Source organism: Cyclopterus lumpus, chromosome 22, assembly GCF_009769545.1.
Source record: "Cyclopterus lumpus isolate fCycLum1 chromosome 22, fCycLum1.pri, whole genome shotgun sequence".
NCBI classification, from domain to species: domain Eukaryota; kingdom Metazoa; phylum Chordata; class Actinopteri; order Perciformes; family Cyclopteridae; genus Cyclopterus; species Cyclopterus lumpus.
In genome coordinates this window covers 20,513,788-20,528,542 of record NC_046987.1, presented here as the reverse complement: position 1 = coordinate 20,528,542, position 14,755 = coordinate 20,513,788, and the positions used below count along the sequence as shown (strand labels likewise).

At 45.9% G+C, this 14,755-nt stretch overlaps 1 protein-coding gene across 1 annotated transcript in view; it reads right to left on the bottom strand.

The window, feature by feature from the left end:
• Nucleotides 1–14,755, bottom strand: part of sptbn5 (spectrin, beta, non-erythrocytic 5) — a 59,135-nt gene that overhangs the window by 17,268 nt on the left and 27,112 nt on the right. Inside the window, exons 42-69 of the mRNA XM_034563567.1 lie at nucleotides 14,456–14,635; nucleotides 14,175–14,375; nucleotides 13,688–13,837; nucleotides 13,485–13,589; nucleotides 12,668–12,856; nucleotides 12,091–12,246; nucleotides 11,796–11,987; nucleotides 11,094–11,189; nucleotides 10,423–10,544; nucleotides 10,229–10,343; nucleotides 9,601–9,714; nucleotides 9,404–9,525; nucleotides 8,240–8,402; nucleotides 7,580–7,768; nucleotides 6,983–7,060; nucleotides 6,095–6,267; nucleotides 5,866–5,956; nucleotides 4,911–5,057; nucleotides 4,680–4,817; nucleotides 4,407–4,574; nucleotides 4,234–4,322; nucleotides 3,001–3,187; nucleotides 2,726–2,794; nucleotides 2,501–2,644; nucleotides 1,915–2,111; nucleotides 1,589–1,793; nucleotides 1,283–1,462; nucleotides 551–706 (exon numbers count right to left, since the gene is read on the bottom strand). Of these exons, the coding sequence (XP_034419458.1) occupies nucleotides 551–706; nucleotides 1,283–1,462; nucleotides 1,589–1,793; nucleotides 1,915–2,111; nucleotides 2,501–2,644; nucleotides 2,726–2,794; nucleotides 3,001–3,187; nucleotides 4,234–4,322; nucleotides 4,407–4,574; nucleotides 4,680–4,817; nucleotides 4,911–5,057; nucleotides 5,866–5,956; nucleotides 6,095–6,267; nucleotides 6,983–7,060; nucleotides 7,580–7,768; nucleotides 8,240–8,402; nucleotides 9,404–9,525; nucleotides 9,601–9,714; nucleotides 10,229–10,343; nucleotides 10,423–10,544; nucleotides 11,094–11,189; nucleotides 11,796–11,987; nucleotides 12,091–12,246; nucleotides 12,668–12,856; nucleotides 13,485–13,589; nucleotides 13,688–13,837; nucleotides 14,175–14,375; nucleotides 14,456–14,635 (4,116 nt within the window). The remainder of the gene's footprint in view (nucleotides 1–550; nucleotides 707–1,282; nucleotides 1,463–1,588; nucleotides 1,794–1,914; nucleotides 2,112–2,500; nucleotides 2,645–2,725; nucleotides 2,795–3,000; nucleotides 3,188–4,233; nucleotides 4,323–4,406; nucleotides 4,575–4,679; nucleotides 4,818–4,910; nucleotides 5,058–5,865; nucleotides 5,957–6,094; nucleotides 6,268–6,982; nucleotides 7,061–7,579; nucleotides 7,769–8,239; nucleotides 8,403–9,403; nucleotides 9,526–9,600; nucleotides 9,715–10,228; nucleotides 10,344–10,422; nucleotides 10,545–11,093; nucleotides 11,190–11,795; nucleotides 11,988–12,090; nucleotides 12,247–12,667; nucleotides 12,857–13,484; nucleotides 13,590–13,687; nucleotides 13,838–14,174; nucleotides 14,376–14,455; nucleotides 14,636–14,755) is intronic.

Here is a 14,755-nt window from a genome sequence, read left to right as displayed (position 1 = left end):
TTATCACGGTATCAGTTGCTTTAGAGGTTAATGAAAGAAAATGAAATAAAATACATTTGAATGTTTTATAATTTACTAGCCAGCAGATAAAGTATATTGTAAACTTTATATAAATATTCTACTTATTTATAATTTATTAATAATAATAATAATCTTTATTTATTTTTAAAACTTTTCAAAATCCACACTACAAAGGCAGCAAAATAAAATAAATATTAAAACAATATTTGGTGTATAAATTTTTTTTAGAGAGATCTTCAGATTAACAAAAAATAATACATGTAAATTTACCAGCTGCATCGTTAAAGTGATAAACACATTTAATGCATCAATAATTATAATACAGTAATCAAATATAAATGATCCGTACTTTTACGTACTGTACATCTTGATCCTGATACTTTTACTGCAGTACAAGATGTGAGTACTTTTTCCAGAACACAAAATACACAAATCATTTTTTTAAAGAAATTAATATGTGTGTAGTTGTTGCAGCTCAACTTGGAATCCCCCCCCCCCCACCCCGTCAAAATAAAAGTCCTCAGCAGACCTCCAGCGCCTCGTGTTGCCTCAGCAGAGTCTGGATGGAGTGCAGGTCCTGGTCCGGGTCCTCGGAGTCCAGCACGGCCTCCTTCTCGGCCATCCAGCCCTTCAGCTCGTCCACGTCGTGATGAAACTGATGGACCTCCCTCGCCGACTTCAGGTTCTGGAGGACGCGGGAAAAAGACCGTCACAGAGTGAAGGAATCAGAAAACTAATCGACTAATTACAAGCTGATAAAGAGCTCATAATTCATCTCCAATATCTATTTTATATTCACGTGATACATTTTACTAGAGTGCATGTGAACACATCATGAGAACGTTATAATTGACCTTCAGCCAGTACTCCTTTTCACTGAGCAGAGCCTGAATGCATCGCAGGTGAACCTCCGCTGGTTCTCCAGTTACTAGCTAACGTGACTAGCTCTCCTCCTGTTGGTCTAAACACTGATTGGTTGTTTACAAAGTCACATGATCAGAGACTAGAAACACATGAATGATTCTTGATATTGACACTGTGATGGTTAAACTCTCAATCTGTAGTTCTGTCTTCTTGTTTTATTGATCCTGCGTGTTTATAAATGATAAATGATCACTTTCTAATTTAGATCCTGTGTTCAGTTTTTTAGGGAGACCTCTTGGCTGATTCTAATATTAATAAGATTAATGTGCACCATAACTACGAAATAAACCAGTAAACACCACTAGCAACGCCGCAGGCACCGGGTCCGCCTCCGCACCTGTTCTCTGGTCCTGATGCTGCCGTTGAGGTCGTCCCACAGGCCGCTGAGGGCGTCGTCCCTCCTCCGGGCCTCGCGGTCCTGCTGCAGCCCTCCGCCCAGCTGCTGCACCGAGGTCAGCCGGCTCCGACCCAGACCGGACACCTCCGACACCAGAACCTCCAACTTCTTCTGAAGGACCTGCAGGTGGAGGAGGAGGAGATGTCATGAAAATCAATCATATAAAAAAGCTAAAATAATTTAAATCTGAAACTGCGTGATCAAAGAATCCATTTATCTACCTTTCAGGGAACTTGTGTGACTCACCTCTACGTCCTCCAGGTCTTGCCCGCAGTCCTTGGACTCCGCCAGGGTCTTCTTGGAGGTCAGCCATGTTTGTAGTTCTTTGGCTTCCCTCTCAAACACGTAGAGGCGGCGCTGGTCTTCCAGAGCGGCGCGACGAGCGGCGGAGAGTCGGAGGAGAGTCTCGAAGCGTTCAGGGACACCTGGGAGAGACTCGCCGACCAGGTGGCTGAGACGGACACAGAGAGACAGACTTTATTTTGAGGTTTATATTTTATGACCTCCTCCGGAGTGGACAGGGGTCTCAACCAGGTGTTTTAACCAGGTGACCTCGCCGTGGGCCCGTTTACCTGTTGGGATGTCCCAGGTGCTGCAGCGAGGCTCCTCTCTCCTGCAGCCTCTCCACCGTCCTCCTCTGGTTCTCCAGCTCCACGTCCACAGAGTCCAGCCTCCTCAGCAGGGCCTCCGTCGCCTCCTCGCTCCTCCCGCAGTCCCGAGACTCCAGACCCGCCCGCTGCTCCTCCGACCACAGCTGCAGCTCAGACACCTAAACACACACACACACACACACACACACACACACACACACACACACGCACGCAATTAATCTCTAATATCTATTTTATATATCTATGGTTTTATTGTAGTTCCTCACCAACGCTACATTTTACTAGATTACACGTGAACGCATCATGAGAACGTTAGAATTTACCTTCAGCCGGTACTCATCTTCACTGAGCGGAGCCTGAACGCATCACAATGCAACTCATTACTCGTTAGTACATTCTGGTGGTTAAACTGTGAAATTAATCCGTAGCTATCGTAGCTTCTTCAGTTCTCCATCGATATACACCACCCCCACCCCCCCCCCCCCCCATGCCTAGTTTAAAAAACCTCCCAGCTGTGCCCCAGTAAACGTTCTGCCTTGACGTTCACCTCGGAGAGGAAGCTGTGGATGCTGAGCGCCTCCTGCAGGAGCTTCCCCTTCCTCTCCGCCTCCATCAGCAGCTCCTCGTGGAGACGCTTCAGCTCCTCCAGACGCTCCCGGATGTCGTGAGACGCAAAGTGACGACCTCTGACCTGAGAGGAGAGTATGACTCATCGTTTCCTTCTTCATATCACAAACAGAGGAGTTTCAATTCCCGAGTGACGGCTCCTCACCAGGCTATGCCCCGCCTCCTGAACGGCCTGGACCAATGGCGCGCGGCTTGAGATCTCCTGCGTCACGGCCTGAAGAAGCAAAACGCAGGAAGTTGAACATGTAGATGGTTCAAGGGGGCTTTTTAAATTTGGGAATTTCAGGAAGAATAATCCATTTAATCAAGTCAGAGTCATTAAAACGTAAAAATAAAAAACACCCGTAAGACATCCGTTGCTTCCAGTCTCGTTATCGTCTTCTTAAATAATTATTGCGTCATACGGGCGTCCGCACTGACCTGGTGTCTGTGCAGCAGCTGCTGGGTGCCGCTCAGCGAGCTCCCCCAGTCCCCGGCAGTGACGGAGGGCAGCCTGTCGCTCAGCCAGGCCACCTCCTCCTCCAGGTCCCTGGAGAACTGGACCAGAACCTGCCAGGCCTCCAGGGTTTCCCTCCGACTCTGCAGGGGCTCCGCCAGACTGTTGTACCTGACGGGAGTGGAGTTGCTTTAGAGTGAAAAGTGTGTAAAGATTGTTTATGTCCTTCTGAATAGGAAGCCCGGGGCAAGAGGGTTAATATTCTAAACAAAATAAAATAATCATTTCTAAAATTTAAAAAAAATGGAAAAAAACACACAAATTAAAAAATATTAGTATTTTTTTTAATTTTATTTTAATTTGAGAGTGTCCTGATACATTGTTCCACACCTCAGAGGTACATGTTGTACTTTTCACTGTACTACACCTCAGAGGTACATGTTGTACTTTCTACTGTACTACACCTCAGAGGTACATGTTGTACTTTTCACTGTACTACACCTCAGAGGTACATGTTGTACTTTCTACTGTACTACACCTCAGAGGTACATGTTGTACTTTCTACTGTACTACACCTCAGAGGTACATGTTGTACTTTCTACTGTACTACACCTCAGATGTACATGTTGTACTTTACACTGTACTACACCTCAGAGGTACATGTTGTACTTTTCACTGTACTACACCTCAGAGGTACATGTTGTACTTTTCACTGTACTACACCTCAGAGGTACATGTTGTACTTTCTACTGTACTACACCTCAGAGGTACATGTTGTACTTTCTACTGTACTACACCTCAGAGGTACATGTTGTACTTTCTACTGTACTACATCTCAGAGGTACATGTTGTACTTTTTACTGTACTACACCTCAGAGGTACATGTTGTACTTTCTACTGTACTACACGTTGTACTTTCTACTGTACTACACCTCAGAGGTACATGTTGTACTTTTCACTGTACTACATCTCAGAGGTACATGTTGTACTTTCTACTGTACTACACCTCAGAGGTACATGTTGTACTTTCTACTGTACTACACCTCAGAGGTACATGTTGTACTTTTGACTGTATTACACCTCAGAGGTACATGTTGTACTTTTGACTGTACTACACCTCAGAGATACATGTTGTACTTTTTACCGTACTACACCTCAGAGGTACATGTTGTACTCCACTACATCTCAGAATACTTCCTCCACTCTGCTGGTCAGACCTGTTGATGGTGTGAGCCACTCTGATCTGGATCTCCTCAGCCAGGAAGTTCCCCTGAGAGCTGAAGCTCTTTGCCGTTTCCACCAGACCCTGTCGGGTAATAAAATATAAAATTATGAACTGAACGTACATCTTCCCTCACAGGGAGCACTCGGCAGGCACCTCGTCGCGTACCTGGATCCTGTCCCCGTGTCCGTCCACTTCCTCCTCCAGACTCTGCAGAGCCTTCAGCAGCCGGTTGACGGACGGCAGGTCGCTCCCACAGTCCTCGTTGGTCAGTTCTCGCTCCGCCGAGCCGACGCACCGCTCCATGTCGTCCAGGGAACGCTGGAACTGCAGCGCCTGAACACGCCGCGCACGCCGCGCGTTTGAAACCCTGTTTTGGTTGGCGAGCGTCTCGTCTGTGTGTGTGTGTGTGTGTGTGTGTGTGTGTGTGTGTGTGTGTACCTGGTAGGCCTGCTGCAGTCTGGTCTTCTTCTCCTTACAGTTGTGGATCAGAGCGTCCCAGCTGTCCGTCAGCTCTCTGACACGAAGTCCAACCTTCACTTTAGCTGATGGACACTCAGAGAGCAGCTTCTCTGCTTCCTACACACAATATTATACACACACACACACATTATATATATATATACACACATACATACATTTACATTGTTGTATTAAAGCCTCAGAACACACCTTGGTGAGCGCGTCCACTCTGTAGCGGTTCGCGAGGATCTCGACCTCGAAGCTCTGATGTTTCATCAGTTTGGCCTGAAGGTTGGTCGGTTCCCTCCAGTTCTCATCCAGAGCCACGGCGTTACGCTCGTTCAGCCACACACACACCTGAGGACACACACACACACACACACGTTTACCACACACACACCTGAGGACACACACACACACACCTGAGGACACACACACACACACACACACACGTTTACCACACACACCTGAGGACACACGCACACACACGTTTACCACACACACCTGAGGACACACACACACGTTTACCACACACACACACCTGAGGACGGACACACACACACACACACACTCACACGTTTACCACACACACCTGAGGACACACACACACACACACAGCTGAGGACACACACACACACACACACGTTTACCACACACACCTGAGGACACACACACACACACACGTTTACCACACACCTGAGGACACACACACACGTTTACCACACACAGCTGAGCACACACACACACACACACACACACGTTTACCACACACACCTGAGGACACACACACACACGTTTACCACACACACCTGAGGACACACACACACACGTTTACCACACACACCTGAGGACACACACACGTTTACCACACACCTGAGGACACACACACACACGTTTACCACACACACACACGTTTACCACACACACCTGAGGACACACACACACACACGTTTACCACACACACACACATATAGATACAAACTAACACACAGTAGACTAGAGTCCAGTAGAGTCCAGTAAAGTCCAGTAAAGTCCAGTCGACTAGAATCCAGTAGACTAGAGTCCGGTGGACTAGAGTCCAGTAGAGTCCAGTAGACTAGAGTCCAGTAGAGTCCAGTAGAGTCCAGTAGACTAGAGTCCAGTAGAGTCCAGTAGAGTCCAGTACCTGGTAGCTGCTGGACAAGAACTGCTGCAGCTTCAGTGATCCATCCAGAGCTTTGTGACGAGATTTGCTCTGTTGCTGCAGCCGACTCCTCCTACAGACCGACAGACAGGTGAGACAGACAGGTGGTGTGACAGACAGGTGGTGTGACAGACAGGTGAGACAGACACAGGTTGTTAAATAGCTGAATCTCTTCTCCGGTTTCTACAGGTGTGATGACGTCATCGTTCACCTGACGGCGAGAGCTCGGCTCTTGACTCCGATGTTGTCCGAGTCGTAGTGTTTCTGTTGCTTCATCTTCTGGGCCAGTTCCTCCACCTGGTCCAGCTGGTCCACCTGAGCCTCCAGGGCCTCCTCGAACTGGGCCTGCTTCCTCTGCAGAGTCTCCACCTCCGTCACCGAGCTCTGCAGGAGGAGGAGGAGGAGGACGAGGACGAGGAGGAGGAAGAAGAGAAGGAGGAAGAGGAGGAAGAGGAAGAGGAAGAGAAGGAGGAGAAAGAGGAGGAAGAGGAGAAGGAGGAGGAAGAAGAGGAAGAGGAGAAGGAGCAGGAAGAGGAGGAAGAGGAAGATGGAGGAGAAGGAGGAGGAAGAGGAAGAGGGAGAGAAGGAGGAAGAGAAAGAGAAGGAGGAGGAGGAAGAAGAGGAAGAGGAGGAAGAGAAAGAGGAGGAGGAGGAGAAAGAGAAGGAGTAGGAAGAGGAGAAGGAGGAAGAGGAGGAGGAGAAAGAGGAGTAAGAAGAAGAGGAGTAGGAAGAGGAGAAGGAGAAGGAGGAGGAGGAGAAGGAGGAAGAGGAGGAGGAAGAAGAGAAGGAGGAAGAGGAAGAGAAAGAGGAGGAAGAGGAGGAAGAAGAAGAGGAGGAGGAAGAGAAGGAAGAGGGGGAGGAGGAAGAGGAGGAGGAGGAATAGGAGAAGGAAGAGGAGGAAGAGGAGTAGGAAGAGGAGAAGGAGAAGGAGGAGGAAGAGGAGAAGGAGGAGGAGGAGAAGAAGGAGGAGGAAGAGGAGAAGGAAGAGGAGAAGGAGGAGGAGAAAGAGAAAGAGGAAGAAGACGAGTAGGAAGAGGAGAAGGAGGAGGTGAGTTGGACAGTTCTTAAATCAATGGGTCTGGTCCATGATGGTTCTTACCCCCGGGTCCTGGTTGGAGAGGAAAGCCTCCTTGCTGGTGAACCAGGTCTCACTCTGCTCCACAGAGACCAGGAAGACCTGCAGGACGGAGAGACGTTAACCTGCTGAGGAGCTACAGGGGCAACGTGGTTACTAAAAATACATTAAATATAATATAAAATACATTAAATCTTACTTTTTTCTCACTGTGATATCATTTATTACATTGTTATTCTGTATTTTAAACATTTAGCAGCTATTTCTTTATATATTGTTTGGTATTTTAAAACTATAAATGTCAGATACATGAAGTGGTGGAGAAGTAAAAGATAACATAAAGTCAAAAAACTCAAGTAAAGTATATCAAATTTGTATTTAAAAGTGCTTTAAAAGTACACATCTCAAAGATATGCATGTATTATTAAGTAATATTTATATATTTGCAGTATTAAGATCTAACAGCAAAGAAAACCCTTTTTTTTACTGCTGCCCCTTCACAATAAAAGCATAGACTGACTTTTATTATGAAGTAGTTACAGGAAATGAACCCGGGTGTCGCCTCCTAAACTGTCCTCCTGCAGATCATCGCGTCTCAGGATTTAAAAGTGCCCCCCTCACCTGCAGGGTCCGGGCCTGCTCCAGCGTGATGATGCGGTTCAGCCAGGCTCGGTCCAGTCCGGATTTGGCTTCCTCCAGCCGGTTCAGGGCCTTCTGGATCTCCGCCTTGGAACCGTGACCCGACCGGATCAGACCCAGACCGAAGGACCGGACGGAGCCCATGCGCTCGGAGCGGGCGTCGATCTCCGTCTGGGAGCACGGTTACATCACGGTTAGTCACACACACACACACACACACACACACACACACACACACACACACACACACACACACACACACACACACACACACACACACACACACACACACACACACACACACACACACACACACACACACACACACACACACACACACACACACACACACACACACACACACACACACACACACACACACACAGAACCACACACACACAGACACAGAACCACACACACACACACACAGTACCACACACACACACACTCACACACAGTACCACACACACACAGACACACACACAGTACCGAACACACACACACACACACACAGAACCACACACACACGCACACACACACAGACACAGAACCACACACACACACAGTACCGCACACACAACCACACACACACACTACCACACACACACAGAACCACACACACCCCGGACCGAGGGCGCTCACCTTCCAGTCCTGATGCTCCACGATGAGCCGGTCTGCCTCGGTCCTGGTCTTGGGGAGGCCTTTCTCTGCCATCTCGGCGCTCTGCTTGGCGCTCCAGTCCAGCAGGAGGCGCTGGTTGGCTTTGAACAGCTGCAGCTGGTGCGCCTCCTGCAGCTTCTCCTTCCTGAACAAACAACGTGTCACGTGAGTAATGTATTTATGTCTTTATATATATATATATATATATATATATATATATATATATATATATATATATATATAATCACTTTAAATGACAATAAGTTTAATTAAATCTAAACTGCTGCTAATCAAATGAAGATAGAACTTTATGAAGGAAATTATTGTTTGATAAAAGATTACAACAGAATAATATCTAAAAACAATATAATTAAAATATGAAAGATATATGAATAATAGAACAATTATTAAGTGTTAAATAAATAATCGCAAAAAAGAACAGCTGTGAGAGGAAGGTAAATAAATTAAGTAAACAATTAAATTACAACAACAAAATTAAATATATAAAGTATAAAATAAAAATATAATCGATATATTTCTAATAAAATGAATATAATAGATGCATTTCTCATAAAATAAATATTCTAGATATATTTTAATTATAATAAAATAGATATATTTTGAATAAATATATTTAGAATAAAATTAAATATAACTATTGTATTTATTGTATGAGAAATGTATCTATTATATTTATTCTATTAGAAATATATCCATTCTATTTATTTTATTAGAAATATATCTATTATATTTGTATTTTAAATTTATTTTATACACTTTATTCTATTTCTACTCCGTCTGTATATATAATATTCTTCTTGTTTTTTACTCTTTTATCTTATTTCTGTTATTATACGACTTGTTTTACTTATTACTGTAATCCTGTAATTTCCCCACCGAGGGACTAATAAAGGATTATCTTATTTGATTAATTAATCTTTGTTGTTGTAATTTTACTTTTTTTAGTTTGAATTGTTTACTTAATTTATTTACCTTCCTCTTATAGCTGTTCTATTCTATTTTGCGTAAGAATATTAAGTTTATGAGAAGTAATGCTCACACCAGTGCCCAGAAATAATATATTAATATGGAGCATGATATTTTATAGTAATACAAAAGGTATATTCCACGTGAAACCTCCCTCACCTGAGCTTCACCTCCTTTTCTAGAGTCTGCAGAGCTTTCTGGACCTCCTTCTGTTTGTTCTTCAGCTTGTCGCTCATCACTGACGGAGCCTTCAGGTGCTCCGACACCTCCTCCTGCAGCGCCTGAGGAAAGAGAGATTGTTAGAACCCGGTGGCTTCCGGTAGATTGCCGAAACAAGCCCCCCACCCGACGCTGACCTTTGACCTCTCCTGGATGACGCCAGCCTCTCGCCCGGTTTCCTCGTGACGTCTGATCAGGTTCTCCACGCTGTCCACGTCGACACCGCAGTCCTGACCCTGAAGCAGCAGCATCTACAGAAGACAAGAGGACGGAGGTTCGGACGCGAGCAACAGATTTACATCTTTCCGACGGTCCCTAAACGCATCGAAATACAAGCCAGAGCTTGAATTGTGATATTTTGTCCAAAAAACATTTTATTCTACATCTCGCCACAAATAAACCGTTAACTTTAACCAGATTATGTTAAAAAACAACATTAAATTCTGAGCTCCTCAGTGACTATGAAGTCATGATTGAACAGTCATGTGACAACAAATCTATAAAAACGTTGAGAGGTTGCACAACATGTCAATAGTTTTAATATAAACAGCACGTAGAGCCTCCATGTTTTTTTTTTCCTCCATCATTGTTAACACTTGGAAACATGTCGGATGTGTAGATTCCCTATATGTAGATTTGCCAATTTTCTCTCCGTTTCCATAGAGGAGCAGGACTTTTATTTTGAAGTGACAATCAAGACCACGGAGAGAGAGAGAAGAGTGCGACGCCCGGAAAACAGCGTTTGGGGTTCATCACGCGACTGACCTTCCCGTTGGCTCGGTCTCTGACCTCCTCCAGCTCTCTGATGAGGCCGTGGACCACCAGCGCCCCCTCCAGCTTCCTCTTGTAGTTGTTCAGATCTCCATGAAACTTGCTCCACCTGGAAGAGAGACGAGACTCTTTTAGCGTGAGGGGGGGGGGGGGGGGGGACGGGTGAAATTGGGAGCGGGGGCGTCAACCTGTCGTTGAGCTGCTGTCTCCTCCGGCGGACCGTCGCCAGTTCATCGGCGCTCTGCCTCTTCTCCAGTCGGGACGCCAGTCTGTTGATGGCTGTGATGTGGGCGTCGTCCACCGTCACGTCCTACGGATGAAAACCCTCCGTCAGCCCTCCTCGTGTATTCTTTGACGCGCTTCAATTAGAGGCGGGGCTTAAATTCTAATCCCCAATCAATATCGTTATTCGATGCCGTTACTTTTGTGCTCCTGCATCGAGCTGTAAACACAAACTCAACACATCGAGTAGCGGTTTTCAAAATAAAAGCATGACAGGGACAAAACAACACGCGCTCAGTGAAAATGTCCCCTAAACTGTTGAAAATAGCACAATTATCAATACGCATGTGTGCAGAATGGGTATTAACACTTCCAAACATTAAGATGTAGATTACAAATTGAATTGTAACTGAATTTCAAGATAAAAGAGGATCTTGATTTCCAGCTGAACGTTGAAAAATGTTCTTGAATGCAATAATAGGTCAGAAGCAATCAAACTATTGATTTGGGCTGAAATACATATCTGTGAGTGGCATGATGAGTCCGTTCTCTTTACTACACATTGGATTAGAAGTTGTGTGCTCATTCTAAAGGACGAGAGGAAGACGTTATTAATACACGGTGAAGTCGTTCTCACCCCGTCTCCGGTCCCTCGGAACTCGCCGAGTTTCTTCAGCAGCTGAACTCCGTGTTCGTAATCTTTCCCAACGTCTCCAACATTCACCATCACCTCCTGCGACACACACAGAGGTCAGAGGTGAACGTTACACACTGAGAGTGCACTGAAAATAGAACACGGTTTAATCACACACACACACACTGTATACACACACACACACACACATTAACATTGTAAATACTGTAAACACACTAAGAACTGTAAAAACACACGATAAATACACTATAGACCCACTGTGAACACACTATAAATACACATTGTAAACACTATAAATACACACTATAAATACACATTGTAAACACACTATAAATACACATTGTAAACACTATAAATACACACTATAAATACACATTGTAAACACTATAAATACACACTATAAATACACATTGTAAACACTATAAATACACACTATAAATACACATTGTAAACACTATAAATACACACTATAAACACACATTGTAAACACTAAATACACACTATAAATACACATTGTAAACACTAAATACACAGTATAAATACACATTGTAAACACAGTATAAATACACATTCTAAACACACTATAAAAACACATTGTAAACACACTATAAATGCACACTACACTATAAATCCACATTACACACACACACACACACACACACACACACACCATCAGCCTCCTACCTTGTGTCGGATCCAGGCCTCCACCTCCTCGACTTTCTGCAGGAACTCCAGGAAGTCCCTGTTATCTTCCAGAGCTTTCCCTCGGCTGGCCAGGGCCTTCTTCAGCTGCTCCCAGTGGAGCTGCAGGGCGGCCGCCCTCCTCTTCACCTCCTTGGACCTCTGGTGTCGGAGGGAGACCAGCTCCTCCCCGGCCTGCGCGCACACAAACAAGAACAAAAAAAACCCCGACATATTCAGATGTTTTTTCGAAAGCAGCCGAAGTCAAAGATTAGAGAGAAACGCCTCATCATCTCACCAGCAGCACCGAGCCGATGATCTCTCCGTGAGCCAGGATCTCCGCCTCGAACGCCTGGTGCTTCTGCAGGAGCTTCATCTTGGCCTGCAGATCGCTGAGGTCGGCTTTACCGTCCTCCGCCATCTTCTGCATCCGCTCAGACACCCACTCCTCCGCCTGAAGGGAAGGACAGAGACCGTCAACGTGGACAGAAAGACGGACTCTGAACACGTTGTTATTAGTTGTTTTTAGTCCCGGAGTGAGACGTCGCTTTGCCTCTTTGCCTCTGGTGCTCATGATGGCAGAGAGGAGACAAAGATCCAAAGTGTTGTATTATTATTTTATATATTTGAGTCTTTATTCGTCCAGGAGATGCCGAGAACTCTGGCTGTCTCAGACTCATTAAAAGCAGCTGTTCATCACAACATGAGACCCGAGGAGCAGAAGGTCCACCTGCTTGTGGAGCAGCAGGTAACGGTAGTGATGTCACACGGGGTCTGATCACAAGTCAAGGGATCATCACTGAAGGATAATCACTTAAGAGCACTAGTATTGATAACAGTATCGACTCTATCGCCAACTCGGGATGATCGGTTACCTCGTCGACGTCTCGGTTGAAGATGCACAGCGTCCTGGAGAGCTCCAGCTCCTCCCTCCGTTTGACGGACAGCTCCTTGATCCTGTCACGTCGCTGGAGGAGGGCTTTGAGCCTGGTCTGGACCCGCCCGCTCTTCTCTCGGCTCAGCTGCTTCTTCAGCCGCTCGGCCAGCTCCTTCAGGGAGGAGAGCTGGAGCAACAGGTGTGGGGGGGGGGAGACGTACTCTCATTGTTTTTTTTATATTGGAGTATTTATGTATTTTATGACATGGTATTGTGTTGTTTGCTGTTGAATTGTACTGATAATATTAGGCCACTAAATTATAATAATTGATATAATAGTATATAATAATACGATAGTTGATTAGTGTCCAGTCTGAACAGTTAATTCAGACTTCTAGTTATCAGTGCAGGACTGAGACCAGCGCTCACTGGATTCTAATATTGAACCTTGGCAGGTGATTGGACGAACCATCTGTCAATCAAACTCTTACAGCAGCCAATCGGGAGAAGAAAGAAAACGTGTTTTTTGCATCCATAAAAGCCTTCCGTGTGGTTCTTTGCTCTTCTCTGAAGGAACACTATGTTAGCACTGATACTATTGCAGCAGCTAAGCTAACCTCGTTAGGAGCCGCTACAGTCGGTGTTGTCACGCACACCCTAAGCCACGCCCCCTAGCTGCCTAGGACTCCGATTGGTCCAAACCAAAAACACCTGCGGATACATCTGGATCTCGTACATCCGCCAACATTTACTTTGTTGTGAAAAGATAATTGTGTCTCCAGTGTAGGAAACAGATGCAGGTGAGAAGAGCAGACCTTGTCCTCCTGCGAGCCGAGCAGCTTCTCGAACGCTTCGTGGCGTTTGATCAAACCTTCCGTCTCGTCGACCGCGTTTCCCAGAGTGCCGTTCTGCAACAGGATCTGTGGGAGAGTTTTTTGTTTTGTTTCGTTTTTTAAACCGCCGATCAGACACTCGAGTTTGCTCTGAAAGGACAAAGACCCGAGCGGTGAGTTTTTACCTCCTGGGAGCTGGAGGTTTTGTCCACGCTGTTGGCGTCTCGGTAGAACACCTGCTCCAGGTGAACACTTTCTAACCAGCTCTGCTTCTGGTTCCACTGCTCCTCCAGTTTGTCCCGCTCCTCCTGCAGAGCCTCCAGCTTGTCCAACACCTGGAGGAAAACACAGGCAACCCTCTGAATAAGAATTGGTAAAACATTGGAATCTATAATTCCACTTTACGCTGAATATTTTTGTCACATGACTGTTTGTCTCAGATGAATCAATCATGACGTCATAGTTTCACGAGGAGCTCAGAATCTGTTATGAAGTTTATTCGGGGCGAGAACTTAAATGATGATCAATTATATTCCATCAAACTTATTTTAAGCTTCTTTTTCTGAGCTCGTCACACATGATGTGTTCAAGGACCGTCTGAAATAATTATAATTGTGTTTTTTTTGTGTTTTTTTTTACAGCTTCTTTAGGCTGTTTATTTAAAAGCCTCACCTCCTTCCTGTTGGCGTCCTGCGTCTGCAGCTGCTCGCCCATGTCCAGAGCCTGCTGGTAGGTCTCCTGCCTGGCCTCCATCTCGGCCCACAGCTGCTGGTGCTGCGCCAGCTGGAGGTCGGCGGTCGCCACGTCGCTGATGCTCTCCTCGGCGGCCATCGCGCCAATCAGCTGGCTGCACCACAGGAGGTAATCCTGCGCCTGGAGAGCACAAAGACACGCGGGACGTAAAGCGTGAAGGGGGTTGTTAAATGTGTCACCCTCCGTCCGTCCGTCCTCACCGTGTTAAGGAACATGTATCTCTGGCACGCCAGTTTTAGCTCCTCCTCCCTCTGCTCCGCGTGGAGCCGGAGCTCCTCCCACCGCTCCACCACTTCCTGCTGCACTTCTTGCAGGCGGAGCTTCAACTGAGGCGTGCAGAGGTCCAGGATGGAGTCGACGGTGTCCAGCTGCTCCTGCAACTACAATCACATCCCCAACAACGTGACCATTCGTCCTCGGGTTAGAGGTTTAAAGTAATTTGAACCTTCAGAATAAAAGCCCGCTGAATTGTTTTATTTTGGCAGTCGTAAACATTAAAA